At 34.9% G+C, this 19907-nt stretch overlaps 1 protein-coding gene across 1 annotated transcript in view; it reads left to right on the top strand.

The window, feature by feature from the left end:
* Window positions 1–286: 286 nt before the first annotated feature.
* LOC106136967 (filamin-A) overlaps window positions 287–19907 on the top strand; it is a 79512-nt gene continuing 59891 nt past the window's right edge. The window contains exons 1-5 of the mRNA XM_013337674.2: window positions 287–430; window positions 14070–14371; window positions 15242–15422; window positions 16849–16948; window positions 19024–19166. Of these exons, the coding sequence (XP_013193128.2) occupies window positions 14156–14371; window positions 15242–15422; window positions 16849–16948; window positions 19024–19166 (640 nt within the window). The 5' untranslated portion in view covers window positions 287–430; window positions 14070–14155. The remainder of the gene's footprint in view (window positions 431–14069; window positions 14372–15241; window positions 15423–16848; window positions 16949–19023; window positions 19167–19907) is intronic.

Genomic DNA, 19907 nt, shown 5'->3' with positions numbered 1-19907 from the left:
AAATTGCAATATCTGCGCGCCTTACAGTTCCCACACTTAGAGGCAATTTTGTGACTATTACGGAATTCCATTGAAAAACCTTAATCACGCCAAGTGCAAGACACCATATGGCCGCTGTGGCCATCAAACCATGTCCAAAGACTTAAATGGGCAAGTTGTCGTCACAGTCGGAATGCCTGAGTGCCGTCGGCGGGGCAGCCTTGCCGTGAGGGGGCCTGAGAGGGGAGGAGGGGCACTCCCGCGCAACCTGTGCCTCCGTCAATTCACTCCTCCGGTTAGTAGACCGCGCGTGCGCAGCGCCCATACGCGCCGTTCGTAACACATACTTGCACGAAAATTTGTATACAAAACATTACGAAAACGACGAACGAGTGATGAACTAATGTGATTGTGATAATTACAGTGATGTGCTCTTAGAAGTATATTCAAGGTAAACATGCAGTTGAACTGCATCTTGCATTGGTTTATGCATCAAGGGCGTTTTATTTATACAAATGTAGTGATTATTTTACATTATTTAAATGACACCTTTGTAAATTTATTCGTATGTACGTGTTGTACGTTATCGTAATTTCGAACAGGTGCATGGAATTTTGTGAATGAGTGTGATAGTGCGAGGGACCGGTTCGCTTGCATAACTTTGGTAGAGTTAAGTTACTGTGTCATTGGGGATTTTGAGTTCATTTCCCAAGTACAGAATGTGACAAAGATTACGAAGTAAAGTAGTACCTATGACATCATCGACAGTTGTTCGCACTCCACCCACTACACACGTGCCTTAAGGTTATAGTGTGAAATATTAACCTATTTTACCTACGGCAATGGATTACTAAAATAATTTGTATGTTTAAGTCGCCAAAACAAGAACCGAAATAATTACGAGGAAAAATTAACATATAATTATTAATATATAAAACATAAAACTAATAAGATACAAATAATTATTAAAATGTAAATTTATTTAAATCCCTTTTCGCCATACGTATATATATCCATTACCTTGAGAAGCAAAGTATATTTTATTAGATAACTATAGCAACTTTAATGTGGCCAATATAAAAATATCGGTAAAAACGGTATTTCCGAACATACAACATAAAGTGCAGTGAAGCAAAACTGTTTGGGGTCAGATACCTACAATGTTATAAAAAATCCCATGCACATTGCACGCATTAATTCATTTTTATCTCTAGTTCAATGCTTCATCAAAGTTCATAAATGTATACTACCAACTACATATATTATAAATCCTGTCATATTAAATCTCTAATGATAATAATTGCTTTGATCCTGCTCGAAGGACCAATGTCCACTATTAAAATAAATTCTATGATTTATATATGGCAGTCGAATTTCAGCTAATCTTTTATGTTTCACATGGAAACCGTTAATAGGTAATTATTAACAATTTCGGATAAAAGATAAACTTTATAGTTTAGCAGCTCAACTTTATTCAACAAATAATAATTTAAAATAAGATATTTGTATCAAATCCATCTCCAAATAACTCAAATCCAATAAATGAAGTAAAAAAAAAAATATATTTATAAACATAAAAAAATTATAATAAAATTATCTTGTAAATTCCCGCAATACTTAATATAAAACTATTAAGTATTGCGGGATATATGAAACTATTTCACTTGCCCATGGGGGCAGGCAGAAGGTACTTGTTTTCACTTGCCACGATTAGTGCATGCTTATTGCGCTTCATCCACATTCATCACTCCCTTTATTTAAGCTCGTCGGTTTATCGAGAATAATAACGCCATCATAAATATAATAAAGGACTTATTCACTTGCATGAATAAATATCAGTGTTTTCAAACGATTCTGCTACTGTCCGCTTGGATCAATTCAAATTTGCATGTTAATTATCACTTTATTGTTATTTTGTTTCTAAATGAATGGCAAATTATAGGATGATACCGGGAAAACATCTACATTTGTGAAGTTTATGTGTTTTATTGTTCATATAATAACCAATGAATAGTGATGTGACCAACATGAACACTGTGCTGTGCTACTTGGTCTAACGAGGAAATTATGGCCAGGACTTTGCTCCCCGTTCCATGAATAGGAGGTACTCGTAATAGTAACCTATATTACTCCCAAATATCAGACCTCTCTCAATGACAACTTTCAGCAAAATCGTTTTAGTAGTTTTTAACCAAGTAGATAACTATGATAAAAACAGTTTATTGATAAAAGTCTCATTAAAATATCCTAAATTATTTTTCGTTGTTGGAGACATTTTTATAATTTACCGTAATGAGGATCTGATATCTGCGCATTAGCAGGTAAACATAAAGCTACATAGAGGACGACAATGAATGCCTTTAGTAATCACAGCCTCCCACATCTTTGTTGTAACAATAGTCTTCCGGCTCTAAGGTAAGTATTTGAAGTCTTTGAATAAAATTCTTATTATCTAAGTAACAGCTGATAAGTATATCTTTACTTAGCTATTCATGTTCCTCTACAGGTCAAAACTGGGTCTCCTGCAGACTTCATCGCTGGTCTTATGATCTGATTTGATAGGAAATAGTTGGTAAGAAGCAACTTTTCCACTCGTCATTCTCACAACTCGTCACTAGGTACTCTCGATACTTTTTCTTTTTGTCACGCTAGTCTCACTAATATTATGAATCGTGGTGACGAGTTGGTAAACTACAAGATGCGAAAAGATGAGTTGCGTTTATTACGAGTTGCTAATACGAGTACCTAATACGAAAAGATAGAAAAAAAAGCTATAAACAAAGATAGGCGTTAGGAGACCGACCTTGACCACGACGTGACTCTAAAGAATGTTAAGTAAGTATTTAAAGGAGGTTAGTGTCATATGATTATAACTTGACAATAAGAAAAAATTTAAATAAAGTAGGTAGGTACTGTTTAATTTTCTAAACTTCAAAAAGTACATTTATTTTATATCTATATCTATACTTTTTCTACCCCGCACCAAATTCCCTCACGAAATGGTCTCATAGTTGCCTAGAAGAGATTGCATAATGCGATAAGGCCACTTTTGTACATTACTTTAAAATAAGTTAAGGATAAATTTATTGTTACAATTTCATGCCATAAATAATATTCTATCTATCCACCTATCTTTATCCTCAAACTACTCACGTCCGTATCCGATTACTAAGCATCCTTTCCTATCGTAAATATTCGTGTCCTTTACCTAAATGATTCGTATAAACATGCATTAGCCTTGTTTACATCAATCATTTGTACTTATATTGGGTTACGAGGCTCGATGTAATATTTTCGTGAACAACAATTCATAGCAGATGAGATATATGGTTTAACTGTTTATACGAGTAATATTACAAACAGATATCACGGGATTCGTAATGGGGTAGACAGACCCAATAATCAAATACCAAAGATTAACTCAGCCTAAAAAAGGCTATTAAAAAAGAGGAATCCACATTTTTAGAGACGGGATGCAAGAAAGCTCGGTGCAGTAAAAAACAACTTCAATCTTTTCTCTTATCAGTTCGAAACTACAGAATTATAATTACAACGAAAGTGCTGACACCGATTATCGGACACGCGGGTTTGAACACTATAGCGAAGACGTATCGTCGTATATCTTTCTCTGTAGCCCACTGTGCATGATCGAAATAAGAAAGATTAAATGCAGTTGAAATAATTATAAACCTAGTTAATGTCATGACCATAACCGTGAAGCGTGACAAAGTGCACTAGTATTATAGTCTATGTGCTGTCTTAAAGCAAAGTAAAACAAGCATTACGTGTTCTGCTCTGAGTTCATGAGAACATAAGTACTTTATTCTTTTATATTTAGACTAAGGGACGCCTGCGATATTTAGAATAAGGTTGTTATTTGCCGTATAAGTATTCCGGGAATCCACATAAGGAACCTACACGTAAAGTTTCAAATCTTTAGACCCAGCGGTTCGGATAGTGCATTGTTTGTCGCTCACTCAGAAACGGAATAGTTTTATATGGATAAATATCAAAACACAGTGACATAGGCACTACGCGAGATAGGTCGTTTTCCAAAATCCTCACGTTAGCGAAATCCCGACCAAATGTCACCATATTATTTGGAAGATAATGGCCTCCATTTTGAAACAATTCAACCAACAAATAATCCAAAATGAACCACAATATTACTCGCATCCAGACCACTACCCTGTGATACATTTTTGAAATAACTTCTAAATAGAAGGTGGCGCTCACAAAAGGAAGCCTGGGGGTGCTAAAATTGTATAATTTTATTTTTAACAAGCGACTGCCTAACGACGTGCTTCGTGCTCCGCTGCGTCCAATAATGTACGAGCCAACGTCACAAAATATGTATAATACAGCGGGATAACTCCACCTTACATAGTAAAAACAACCAGTTATGTGAGAGCTTAACTTCAGTTCGTTTTCAATGTCTGCGTCTTATTGTCTGCTTTACTGCAGCTGGCTACAAATAAATTTGTAGTTAGCACTTAAGTTAAATCACTAGTATGTAACTACCTACCGATATAGATTTAAGCATTGCACATTACCTAAGTTGCAAGATATTTCCGTAGTAGAAAGTAGATACCGTAGACTGAGTTTGTATGAGTATTCATTACAACTTAATAGTCAATAAATATGTGTATATTACGAAGAGCATCAGTTCTGTAGTATTTTTATTTGGTGCACCCGTTTAGAAACATCTATCTATACTTGTCATAGTCATGGGATATTGTTTTTATTTATCTTTAGTAATCGTTTGCACAGTACAAATAAAATCTCAAGATGCGTAGCTACAAATAAAATCTCAAGATCGCTTGACCTCCGTTTGTGAAAATTATCTATTATAATTACCTCGTCGATGAAAATTAGAAAATTGGAGAATTTATTCAAATCAGTTTTCATTGTCTGATGTGAAAAAAAAAAAGAGATTATAATATCTTTCTCGTCTCTTGGGCCATTTTTAAGATATATTTATATTTTTAAGGTGCATACGAGTAGATGTCAGGCAAGCGACCCGGCTCCTTGGGAATGCCACTGTTTCATTTGATTAAAACCAACATTAAAATATCCTACCTACATTCAGCTTGGGTACGTCATCACCAAATATTCTAGGTACCTACGTTCAATCTTAGAGTAACTTACAAAATGTTATTAAATTTTTAATTATTTATTCATTACGTTGTATCATATTTTCAACCGTGTTTTTGACGGTAGAAAGTTCCCTTCATTCTCATGTAAGTTGACATCATAACATTCTGATGCGATATAAATTTATTGGCGATGTTGCGTGTGAACCGGATCCGGAAGATAAGCGCGGAAAACTCTTTTAACACCTGTGAATATTATGTACTCGTAATGAGCCCAACACTGAGAACTTTATATGACTTTTTTATTCAGGAGACCTCTAAGATAGGTAAAATAGATGATATATTTTCACAACTTTTCTTTTTTGGAACGTAAATTACAAAGCATTACTTCGATTATCACGAGTATATCTAAATTCTAAGTATTCGATGATTTGGTCTGTTATGTGTGAGCAGTGATTACAGTATTTTAAAGAACCTATATATGGCAGGTATTTTTCTAGCGTTTCCTCTGTATCCAGTTATAACAAGTAAAAGTCGTGGAGAAACTTTTTTTATTTTCAACGGGAAGTGGGGGACTCAATCACGTTTTACTTTAACTGGAGCCGTGTTTCAGATGGAAACCCTCAGTGGAAAGGTCAAAGGTCTGCCGGATGTGCCCACGCTTCATATTCCAAGTTAATTAACTTCCTATTCAAATATTCGTAAAATACACGTTGGAGACTCGTGACCCGTACCTATTTGACTTTTCCGATTCAAATCGCAAATTTTGATTGTTTTCAAATTAATGAACAGTCAGCACCAAGTGAATCTGATAGATACCCTATGGTTCTTTTAAATAAAAGCACGATTATCATGCTCCGGCCTGTACTTCCATATTTATAACGCACGCCCCTTATTTAGGTATTCAAAAATTGATTGATTAATTGATGGCTGTATGAAGGATAAACGAGATTGCACCTCATCTGTATTATCTCCCCTAAATACCCGTAAGGCAAATTAATGACTTTAAAAAGTTGTCAATTTAAATAAAAAGCTTTTAAAAAACTATGTTATATAATCCCTGTGTACCTATTCTGACAGATTCCTTTACCAGACACCAAGTAGGTACAGGCGCTACTTTAAAAAACGTTAATTTTAACCGTATGTATTTTAAAGATTGCTATCAGCTGTGGAGTTAGTGCAAGTTTTACTCGATCGAATGGGTCGTATATGTTAACGTGGTTTTGTATGGAATAACATTAATGGCATCGCGTTACCACTAGTTTGCGCTGATTAAATCACATATTTCTCGCGTTTACTTGCTAGCCTCATTTGATTGAGTTAAACTCGCAATAATACAACTGAACTAATGATGATGATGTAAATTCCATATCAAATCTCGGTCTCTAGATCGAGTAACGTTCCGTGGCTGTCCATTCCATAAATCGATTCAAATCGTCATTGTGGGTGGCTACGTCGACACGGATGCCTACATAATGTAATATAATACTTACTTGTCATAAAAAACCGGCCAAGTACGAGTCGACTTCGCTCATGAAGGATTCCATACCATACCGCGCACATAAACACTTGTTCGATATTGTTCAAATACATTTTTTTTTGGCAATTAATGGTTTTAAGATTGCCCCAAAATAAGAAGTGTTTCAAATCCTTGTTATAAAAAAAAATTATGAACATTTTAGTATTGGTAATAAAATCTGCAGGTATAAAGGCACCATTAATGAGATGTAGGCGCTGGCATTTCAATCGTCACTTTAAAGTCTAATTAGCGAATGATCTGTCGAAGTGGGTGTAAAAACAATGATGGAATGAAACCTAATTATTTTCAATGCTTAAATTGTAATATTCATATATATTAAGGTACTCAGCATTAAAGGTTTGATAGGTTTGTAACAGCTTCCTTTCTAATATTAATTATCTTATAGGATGAGCATATTTTCAATGCAACCTTAGAATTTTCTTTGAAGCTTTAGTTCTACAAAAGACATTATGTTAGCGAAACTTGCCGAGCTGTGAAATTAAAGAAAAGTCAAATAAGGTCATGAACGTTATAAAAAACGAGAATATGAAATTATCAGTGTATTTTTAAGAAATTTTAGATTTTATTGCTTACAAACGAACAAACAAAATAGTTCATTATTTTGTATTGCTAAACATAACCATCAACCATGGATCATCAACCACCCGCGTAAAGCGAATAACCTCCTTACTTTATATCCCGTGGGAATTTTGAAAAATCCTCCTTTAGTGCACCGCAAACCCACATGAATACGAGTAACCTATAGGTACGCCAAGTTTCACATCCGTACACCTAGTGTCCTCATGAACATTATTAAATTTATATTATACAAGTGTAGAAATAGTATGAAGGGATTGTGGCAGGTGGAAAGATGTAGTCTCGGCCTACCCCTCCGGGAAAGAGGCGTGATTTTATGCACTTATATGTATATGTATATAATATATATACATACATATATATGTACATAGGTGTTGTATCGGATGCTTTTTTGCTCAATAAAAACTACAAAAAATTACCTACTACCTGAATGCCTTTGGCGAAGACCGTTTGAAGGAGAGCCGGTTATATTCAAGGACATCAACATAATATGTGCATAAGGCTGTCTTATTGATTGCAATGTAGATCACAAGTCATTTATTATTAATAGCGATTATAAGGTGCCGTGTGGTTCCCGGCACCATTAGAACAAAGAAAATAGGACCACTTCATCTCTTTCCCACGGATGTCATAAAAGGCGACAGGCGATGGGCTAGAAATCTGTCACTATTTTAATCTTAATTCTATCACTAAGCCAAACAGCTGAGCGTGGCCTATCAGTCTTTTCAAGACTGGTGGCTCCGTCTACCGTCTGCCGTCTATATAGACGTGATCATATGTATATGTATTACATGAAACCTCCATAGCAGATAAAACACTTTGAATAAAAAAAAATTGCCGTGTTTTATGACATTGGAAGTTTTTATCCATTTTTGATGAAAAATAAACACAAACAGGTCAGGATTGAGGGCATCTGGCTTTAGATAGAGTGAACCTATAGACAATAACATCGATTTAAAGTTGAATTTTTTATACGTGCAAATATATTGTATTAGTTTCCGGCCGTGACTTCGCTCAATTATAAATTATACACTTATGTTATTCTGATGTTTTTTCATTGTAAAAATGACATCCAAGTCCGCTCATTACGTCTGCTTATAGTTAGGTATTAGTTGATGTGATTGGTACTGTGGTTGACCAACTTTTTTGTATTACTATTAAAAATATTCCAAGTTTCATACAAACTTAACTTTTTCCTTGAGTTAGGTATCATGTATAGAATTGAAGATTCATGATTTAATCTTTTTTAAGTAAAAAAAAAATTATAAATTAATAAGTTTTTTAATATTCATACTATCTGAATGAACATTATTATTATTCGTTAAAGATCACAAACCGATTTCTTGGTAAACTTATAGTTGAACTAGTATCTACTACAGTAATATTGGTATACCGTTGTTCTATGTCGGCACACCAATTTGATAGTGTCTTGCGGTTTCCATATTGATGGATCTTATCATTGTTTCATCACTATCTGTGCGGGCCAGGTTGATTCAGTTGTTCAATCAGGCCTCAGGTTATAATATGTAGATGACTACTGTATGCCTGGGACTTACCTCCCCTAGGAATTATTAACCAAAATCCTGAAATCAGATTTTCTGTTTTCATGTACGGCTTGCTGTGGTGTGTTGAAAACCAACAAAGTACATAAATCAAGTTTTATGTGACCATAAAAGGCAAAATTTCCATCATTATCAAGATATAGGAGTCATCATGCTATCACACTTTGTCATTGGCAGAAGCAATAATGATGTGATATTTAAAATAGACATGACGAACTGTAATAAGTGAGTATGCAGTCACCATTACCAACCCACGCTTATGGCTCAGTTTTTATTTCATTCAATAAAAGCAAAACCTTTAGACTATACACAACATGTACGTTACATAATGTTTATGTCACGTTATAGTAATCATAGGTCATTTTCTTTTTTACGCTTTTAAGGTACTGAGCCTGCCTTTCTAACTTTCATATCGGAAAAAATAAAATAAATCAACAAGGTAGATATTTCATATGAAATTTAAGATTAATTTAAATTAACAAAAACATATGAATCGACGTCAGCCCACACGCCGTGCTCTCGTAATAAAGCATCCAATAGAATCATTGTTCTCTTTTGTTCTATTTTCAATTTGTATCTAACAACTATCATTTTACATTCCATAAGCCGATGTCTCAAGATAAATATAGAAATTTATTTAGGAGAAGCGGCCGAGTACCAAAAGATTGGTGTAAGGCTGTTATCGTGCCACTTTACAAAGGAAAAGGGTCACAGCTGGACTGCAAAAATTATCGTGGTATAAGCCTGCTTAGCGTCGTCGGCAAATTGTATGCTAAGGTATTGATTAATAGAGTCAGGAATGAAACTGATGACAAAATATGGGATGCTCAAGCGGGATTTCGAAAGGGAATGGGATGTACTGATCAGGTCTTTTCCTTGCGGTGCATAGCCGAAAAGTTTTTGGCCAAGAGTCAAAAAGTCTATTGCACATTCGTAGATCTGGAAAAGGCCTATGACAGAGTTGAGAGGAATGAATTGTGGTCAGCACTTTCTATGCATGGAGTGAGCAGTCTCTTAATACGAGCACTGAAATCCTTATATGAGGATTCGAGTGCTTGTGTCAGGATAAACGGAGCGCACACTGAGTGGTTTAAGATTGAGAAAGGCGTTAGGCAAGGATGTGTTGCGTCACCGTGGCTGTTCAACCTATTTATGGATAGCTGCTTGACAGATTTGAAAGAGTCTAAAAGTGGATTAAGGATGAATGAGTTACTCGTCAAATGTCTGCTCTATGCCGACGATCAGGTTATACTGGCGTCATCAGCGGAGGAGTTACAGGAGATGGTAAACTGTATGCATGAAGCTTTAAAAGAGAAAGGAATGAAAGTGAACGTAAGTAAAACTAAAACACTGGTTTTTGAAATGGAGAAAGAAATGACAGCATGTAATATTTTGATTGGAGGAGAAAAAGTGGAGCAAGTGAAAGAGTTTGTATATCTAGGATCAAAGTTTACATCAGATGGCAAGTATGATAGTGATATTGAAAGGAGAGTGAACGCGGGGAACATGGTGAATGGAGCTTTGCATGCCTTTATGAGCAGTCAGAAACTATCCAAAAAGGCTCGACTGGCTGTGCACAGGGGCGTGTTGGTCCCGACATTAATGTATGGGAGTGAAAGTTGGGTATGGCAAAAGAAGCATGAAAGCAGAATAAATGCAGTGGAAATGAGAGCGTTAAGGAGTATGATGGGTGTGAAATTGAGTGACAGGATAAGGAACAGCGTGATAAGGGAATGTTGTGATGTGAAAGAAGATGTAGTTACAGGAATAGAAAAGGGTATGTTAAGATGGTTCGGTCATGTGGAGAGGATGAATGAAAGCAGGTTGACTAAGCAGATATACAAGGAGAGTGTGGAGGGAAAGGTCGGAGTGGGAAGACCTAGACGAACGTATCTTGATCAAATTAAGGACGTCCTGGTAAAGGGTCAGGTCAAAAGTACCCGAAACCGCCGAGCTTGTATGAAGAGAGTTATGAATGTGGACGAAGCGAAAGAAGTATGCAGAGATCGTGGCAAGTGGAAAGAGGTAGTCTCTGCCTACCCCTCCGGGAAAGAGGCGTGATTTTATGTATGTATGTATGTTATGTATCCCGTAACACCATTCTAGGTATGCATCAGCACCCTACCGCCGCAATGTACAGTACATATGTCTTAGGAGATACCTGGGCCACCTCCCACATCAACCAACGCGAGGTGTCACAGCTATCTCCTGAGCCCGCTGTACCAGTGTCTCTTTTCTGAGTTGTTTCCTTTTATTCTTAAACCGATACTCTTACGGTGGGAGGTGGTCCAAAGAAGTGAGGACACGTTGAGAAAGAGGTTTACGTTAGGAAAATGATTAAAAGCTTTTATCACCTGACCTTTGCATCTTGAATAATACTGTAAAAAAAACCTAATGCTACTACTCCCTAAGAAGGTTTGTTAAATAAGAGTCGAGCGAAATTTTTTTTTTATCTAATCTATTTTTTTTAAATCTATTGATTGGTAAAAATAATGCCGAATTTTTAACGACTCGTAAACAGTTTTATATTCTTGGCGATAGCGTTATTTTATCTTTTCTGTTTTCGAATAAACCTTATTTGTAATAATGGCTACACAAAAAAGGACAATATTTTGCTAGGATGCTACCTTCGTATTGTCGTATTATCGGTAGCATACTTTTCTATATTGCCCACTGTACTTATATATACAGCCTGTTATACCTTGACCTAATTTCAAGCCTGAGTTGTTATTGAGAACTGTTTAGAAAAATGTTTTTATTTAAGCTCATGTTTGTCAGAGAGGCTAGCCATGTGTTCACACAACCGTTCAAATTAGCTTTGACTTCGTATCTAACTTTTTTACGAAGCTTTATTTTACTCTCGACTATATGTTGTATGACCTGTCGCTTATTATTAGATCCACATTTTTTCAAAACATGGTTGGAGGGACCATTATAAGGTAGCCGAAAATTCAAAAATAATGCAATCGTTATAAAAATTAAGAGAAAATAATAGCACATGGTAAATATCGCTTCAATTAAATGAAATCAAGTGGTTCGACATATCTTTCTACTTGCCATGGTTCCCGCATACTTCTGTCGCATCATCCACAGTCTACATGCAAAGTTTATGGTGCTTAATTCAATTCTGATGAAATATTGAAAACGGACAAAGATACTTTTTTTTTGAGAATTTCTACGATTTTTATAGAGTTATATCTAGAATTAATCCATTATTTCCATCAACAACATCCAAATAAGACAAGTCAGCATGGCGCAGAAAATAAGAGAAATCAATTTGGTCGTAATTAGCAAAAAAGCATCCGAATGTCGCCTGCTTGCTCACGAGATTACATAAGGGATTTATAGGCCCCTCTCTCAATTTATTTATGGACCACATTCTCTCATTTATTGTACTTGTGATATACAGCTTTCGTTCAATGAAAGTGCTAAAATGCTTCTGTAACAAATGGGATAAAATGAAACATTTAAAAAAACTATCATTATAATCTCTCCGAAGTATGTAAAAAACTTAAGTAAATATGGTAATTAGGCGACAGGCATTAAAAACTCAAATGCGTGTTTAAATATTTCTTGCGCACTCTATTAAATTAAATATTATTCTTACATGTTGAAGTGAATCTGGTGTTTACGTAATTACCAAACGTTATTCTGCAAAATTACACATAACACCCGCAATTACGGTTTGCTCCTTGCAATGTCAGCAAAAAATGAAATTGCTCGGATAAAGTACTAATTAGTGGTTGTCATGGCAAGACATTTGTATGTTGCAGCAAACATTTTGTGCGCCTGCTCCGTCGCCACAATGATCATTAAAATGCCTGAGACAGAGGTGCAGCCAAGACATTACTGAGGAAGCATTTCCTACGTCTAGAATTCCACAAATATACGAGCGGTATTTACACGCTTTGTCAAGATATGAACGGCGACGTCTATTTTGAAATATGTATTGTTATATATAGCTGAGAATAGTATTAAAGTGATTTGGATTGTTTTGCTTTTTGTGCTCTGCAAATGAAAATGATATTTTGGTAAATGGTTCTAAACTTTATACGAGAAAAAATATATCAATTATATTGTTATATATCCTATAACATAATATCTTATATATGTATATTATTTATTAGTGCCCAAATTAGTTTGAAAAAATTATTTCCTCGTTCTTTGTGAAAATCCCAAAAACAGCTGTACTACGAACTTAAATATTCTTTTCTTATTGATTCCAAATTTCGATAAAAATTAAAAGGTATGTAGGACAAACAATTTTTTTCCGATTATCACGTTACATACATATAAAAAGTATTTTCATCCCAAGTTGATTGGTAAACAAAAAAGGCGCTTTTCAAACGGAAATTTTTATGTACTTAAGACGAATTTCAATATATAGTACATTATAATATATAAATATATAAGCTTCAAACTACTAAAGAATCCCTCTACACAAAGCTCTTAATCTGTCATTTAATATAGATTTTAAAGCATTTAGCCCCGTTAAAATTAGACAAGTTAGTCGCGCACCGAGACTTGAATGCGCCATCAAATAAACTCGGAAAGGCTCATCAATCAAGCCGAGTGACAATACGTCATCAATCTGCTCTAAACTCTTATAGCGACGGAGCGAGAGTACGATGGTCGAGTAAACAGCACACTGTGCGATAATAACCTAATGTGCGAATCCTGGTGGATTGCTAGTTTTTAATAAAACAAAAAAGTAGAATTGAGTTGGTACCACATAATAGCTCAATATGTTTTACTTATCCGTTCATTAGTTTTCGTTTATTTAATGTTGTGGTTATGCTTCAATCAGCCAAACGTCTAGTGTCATTCCAGTATTGTACAATAGAAGCACTGATATCTATTTCAATAGTAATTAGAAAAGCGCTTACACTGCTTTAAAATACTGAATCGAATCAAGGTCAGACAGCCCATCATAAATATAAACTTTAATATAAAGAGTTGGATGCCCAAATTTTAAAAATGAAAAGGTTATAAATTCCCTGTTCCGTATTATTATATTAGTGATTTTACTAAAATAACACTGCATCTTACTCTACCAATGTACAAAGGTAAAAATATTTACTCTGATATCCTCGCGGATATAAACAGATATAGGTGTATATACCATTAAATATAACAAGTAATGAATACCATGAAAAATGCTATTCTCTCCGCTTATGATTTACATAAAATAATGCAACACTTGAATTATTTTATGTATATCATATGTATATCAATATTTATGCAATATTACTTTATTTCTACGATTTATAGAGTCGGAAATAGAAATGTTTAATACAAAAATTATTCAACTTGTTATAGATGACAACGATACGCAGTGCCAAAGACAGCAAACGAAATAGACAAGCCAAATATTTTTACGTTAGAAAGTGACGTCGTCTTCCGAGATGGACGGCGTTCGGGTGACTCATCAAGGACTGCGGGCCCATTCCGCAGAAGGGTCCGCAGGGCGTATCACCCAGGCCGGTCTGGCAGCCCGAAGCCCTGAGGGCACAGCCGCCAAAGGCATGGCTATAAAAGGCCACGAAGACCTTTGGGTGGAGATTCAGGCGAACACGTTTAGGAATTGGGTGAATGAAACCTTGAAACCTGCGAATATAAAGGTATGTTTATTTTAATCTCAAATCTTTTCAAGAGTGTTTGTTGGCTCTGTTTACCCCGCAAGGGATATAGAAGTGACTATATATTTGTTTGTTTCATAGTTATAAAAAATATATAATTAGTCAGAGGTAGCGCTGATAATAAATTATGAATTGCTTTCTCGATCGTAGCAGTTTTTTAAATTTGTAACAAGAAGATCAAAGTAATCTGTGGACTTATAGAGCTCTAATGAGAATTTTTCTAAAGAGACGAGCCCTAACTAGCCCAAAGACTAACCTATCGCACACACTATATAAATAAATTGTATAATATTAGAAAGGCGGTTGGTTTTTCTAATTATAAACGATATTTCAAAAGGATGGACCTTTTACTTCTACATTGATTAAGGTAACTTCTTAGCAGATAAGCAACAACTTCCTATGATATAGTCAATTGATCATAGGAACTTGACATGGTGCTATTTTTGAGCAAGATAATATGAGTGCTAGCTTTAAACGTGGCCTTCGTACTTAAGAATAGGACTATTAGAAATCTTTTTTTTCATGGATCTCCCAAAAGACGACTATAGGGAAAGGCTAATAAACTTGGAATTCTTCTTGTAACCGATAGGCTATCAACTTGTTACTAACGAAACCTGCAAAAGGATGTGAAACCATGACTGATCCAATACTAGTTAGCATGTGTTTGGCGAGTTAGGCGATTAGTCAGATAGAAGTTGCCTTTGTTAAAACTTAACTCATCCAATCTAGGATTCATGGTCTAAGGTATACCCCAGGTTCCTCTTTAAAATGATGAGGATCCAAACGGGACTATAGCCAGGAGGAAAAAGAACTTGAACCGAACGAACCAATAATTTATAATTCTTTTCAAAGGTTGTAGATCTCGTTGAAGACCTCCGAGACGGCACCGTGCTATGTTCGCTGGTGGAGGCGTTGCAAGGTCGCAGGCTGAAAGCATGGAGTTCAAACCCTAGCAACCAGCATCAGAAACTGGACAACGTGAGCTGTGCCTTGCAAGCCATTGAAGACGATGGCGTGAAACTCGTGAATATTGGTAAGTGATATTCGCTATAATTATTGCTCCCGGGAGCAATAAAAAAGTAGTGGAAGGATCGTCGCAAGTGGAAAAATAGTCTCTGCCTACCCATCCGGGCAAATGGCTTGATTTTATGTATGCTACTATATTCTTCATTTTTATAACTTAACGCTGCAATGTCAGAATCTTAGATGCAGTTGCAGTCTATACGATTAATACTTCTTTATATCAAACAGTTAAATTTTAAATAATTTAGACTTTCCAGCTATGTTTCTTCATAAAATCTCGAAATATGCTTGTTTTATTCCAATCGTTAATGAAGAATCTGTGACGCAAAATGTTCCTAAAGTAAAACTTCATCCGGAAGGAAAAAACAAAAATAATTACCTATATATCGCATAGTTTGCGGAAATTGTCGGCGGCCATGTTTCCTTGAACATCAGCAAGCAGACGATGGACATAAAATAAAATAAAACAAAGTAGTCACTCCACAAACACATCAGAGAAACATGGTAAAATTATATTAAGATTGTTGTGGTCATGTTGAACTCTCAAAAAGCTTAGACGAAAATAGAAACATCTTTATTTGTTTTCTATACGGGTAATAATTTGTAAAATCTTGTTATATTTTAATTTTCAATTCCACTACAGCCTGTCTACTAAAATAATTTCTAACGATCTTTACTAATTGAGACGACTCACCTTACCATACAAAGTCAGTATTTAGCTAAATTAAGTACTTACTCCTTACTCGTTATGTCAGAGACATTCCATACCCACATTATGATAAGATCTTACTTTTTTCGCATTATCAACATTCTCTTCTTGCACGTTCGTCTTTTTAGGGTACAGTACAGTGGACATTACCATTCGCGAGTTTGTCCCCAATTCGATCAAGATACGTCTGTCACCCTCCAACGTTCAGACACTCTCCTTGTATGTTTGCTTCGTAAATCTGCTTTCAAACTTCCTCTCCACATGAACAAACCACCTGAGTAATCCCTTATACCGATTCTGTACTTACATTATTTTGTAGTGGAACGGATTTCCAGCTGAGCGGACAAGCTTAGCTACATTTTAATCGTTCGTGTTTAATTGCGAACATTTTATTGCCGGTGTCGTGACCTGACTGCACAATACTGCATCTTTATTTTGTGCAACACTGATGCAAATTATAATATAATACGGCTCTGCCTCATTAAACTCCCCTAACGAAAAATGACCATTCATTGGAAAATGAACAAAGTATTAAAATGGGCTTTACCGAAACCGCCGCTTTTTATTTTCAGAAAACATGATTTTTAATAAGATAAAATATTTTATAAATTAAATTTTTATTACCATTTTGCAAGAGAAGTTGTGCCTGGAATAAACCCGATTTAAATCATAATATTGTTAATTATAAGTACTGATCACACTTATGTGCCTATTTTCTTTGTTACAGGAAACGTGGACATCGTAAATGGAAACCTAAAATTAATTTTAGGGTTAATCTGGTCACTTATAGTTAGATACCAAATTGGTAGAAGCAAATTCCCTCCGAGGTAAACTATTTTACTATTATTAATTAGTCACCCACACATTCACACCTACAGAAATAAGATACCTAATCCTTAATTACTGCTTACTCACTGTACTTTTAATTGAAGTAGAAACTTTTCACAAAATACAGATATCGCAGAAAAAAGCACATCTACTATGATTTATATTCCTATTGTACATTAAGACACTTTAATAATAACATTCATCCATCATCCTCCAGCATATTGCAAGCGACGCAATATGACGTATGTGATCCTACAGAAAAAATTACCTAACATCCATATTTATAAATTTAATACTATGTACTAAGTGCTAAAAAACGTTCATTCTTGGTAATTAACACAACACGATGAACAAATGCAGGCTACTGTCACGAATCGGTAGGTATTAGAAGTGACTAAAAGCAGGTTAAATCTTATTTATTATTTAACTTACAATTACAATAGGGGAACTAGGGGGAGCATTCTCTACCAGTCAACTATTTATGTTATCTTACAATTTTAATTTTGATGATAAATAACACATCCAAATATGAGTTAAAATGTGGTACACATTTAACAAGTTAAACACTTACGCTCTTACCGGATCACGAATTGGAAATTCCTTGAAAACTTTTCTACATTACACCTGGAAATAAAGAAGGCGAATGGAAATGAAGAAAATTTTACCTGTCAATGATTTCAATCTGAAACCTTTAAGCCAACCTTAAAGTGGCAACTGATTTTTCACGCAAGCAGTTTCTACTAGGACTACTTACAAACAAATTCTATTATTGAGTGAGCCAATATAATCAAGCATTTTATCTATCGCATATATTTACCAATACATTAAGAAAGAACCTCATAATATACTCTAGCTCTGAACGTATTATTCGCAGTTTCTAGTCCTAAAGTGGCTATAACAAGGACATTTATGGTTTCCAGGACAATTATTACTGTATCAGATATCAACACGCCTAAAATGGACTCAGTGGTAAAATAGTATATGGTTGTTTTAGACCTTTGTTAGGGAATTGAATTGATTTGATTTAAATTTATTATTCGGATAGCTTAACTAACAATCCATAATTAATTGGGAAAGTCAAGATTGAGATTGAAACTAAAGATGGACATCCTCTGTCGAACTAAAACAGATAAAGATTGAACAATATTAATGTTATGACCACATTAATATTGTTCAATCTTTATCTGTTTTAGTTCGACAGAGGATATCACCCGCTTAGTTAACAAATTTAATGTTTTGTGATAAGTTCAAAAAATAAATTAAAAAATGAAGGTAGGTACTTATGGCCACAATAGTTGAATGTGAATTGGAACAATTAAAATCAAAACATATGCATACCATTATCAACTGAACTTTTTATAGTTTAGAAACACTTGCTATAAGCTCTGGAAAAAATAGAATATAAAACTGAGCTATCAGTTGATTGAAGAGATAAGAAAGATCGTATTTCACTTCGTTCTAAGTTACACTGTATGTGACACTAACGAAGATTCTGACAACTATCAACTCAGCTTTTACAAAGAAAAACCTTGTCTTGTTATTATAATAAAGGGATTACTGTAATGACCATTAGTATTTTACCTAATTATTAAGTTTTAATCTATGTAATCTTAAACCAAATGTCATCATACCCTTGCATTCGCTTCTTTGGTGTTCTTCATTGACTTGGATTTTTCGGGTCAAATTAAATACAAAAACAGTTAAGAAATAGCCTCTATACCTGTACAAATTTTCCTGTTAATTTAATAGTGCACATGTCCAATTATTATAAAGATATATTATCTTTTAACAAGCATCAACAGAGAACGAAGAATAACTGAACCACTGATAGAAATTATACTCTGCGGGGTTCGACTTAAACAAAACTAAATCTCTGTTTACGAGTATTTTAAATTCATTATTCACTTTTGTTACAAAACTTTGAATTTAGGTATTTCAAGGCATTTTTCTTGACATCAGGCAGACTGAGGTCAAAGGCACTCAATGTTTTTAATGAAAAAACGACACAATATCACACATATTAGTTTTTATATTTTCATACTTTCTTTGCAATTAATAAACAAATTGTTTTCAGAAAATTAATGTTATCATGGCTCCAATCGGCCCTACCCGACTGCCGGGTCAACAACCTGACCACGGATTGGAACAGTGGAGTACTGCTATCAGCTCTACTCGACTATTGCAAGCCAGGAGTGTTCCCGCGGTGGCGAGAACTCAGTATGTGCTTATTTTTTGCATACTATACATAGACTGGTAACATTTTTGCAGATTATTTGTCCACAAATTGACGACGGGGTCGTGGAACGAGAAGATCAAAACAAAACGTCCTAACGTCCTATTAAGACGTAACGGAAGACAAATTTGTAAAGAGTTCCTAAAAGACTCGTCGAAAAACAGGCGAGATTATTACATACTTACGTATGTATTAATTTCGCCTGTTTTTAAGGTCCGCGAGTTCAATGAAATGCCCTCACAAAATCATTGCAAAGCAAACCAATGCGTTATTTGTGAGCTCAGGTACTGTTCAAATGTACTTTTCATAATCGCTGACATAAAAAAGAAAAATATGTTCGTTAAAAATTCGGTTACGAGCCCCTGCAAATATGTACTTAGACATGTCATAACACAGGTCGGTCGCCCTATCTAAAACCGCTTAAAAATTTTAGGTTCCCATTACACGAGTTATTTCGAAATATTTTTATCTAGACTTATATTAAAGATAATTATTATTAAGTAGTCGTTCACCGCAAATTTAGAACTAGCGAACAAAATTTTTGTACAAAACTGAGAATATCTCAAAAATTCTATTGATTAATCCTACAAAATCAGACCAACGGTTCGAAAGTTACAAACGAACATACATCCGAAATATGTATGTATTAGCGCCCCAAGTTGATTGCTGGTATATAGAACTATGACACACCTTGTCATATCAAGTTATTAATTACATACTAACAT

This window comes from Amyelois transitella, chromosome 4 (genome assembly GCF_032362555.1).
Source record: "Amyelois transitella isolate CPQ chromosome 4, ilAmyTran1.1, whole genome shotgun sequence".
Classification (NCBI taxonomy): Eukaryota; Metazoa; Arthropoda; class Insecta; order Lepidoptera; family Pyralidae; genus Amyelois; species Amyelois transitella.
This window is presented reverse-complemented; position numbering and strand designations above follow the sequence as displayed.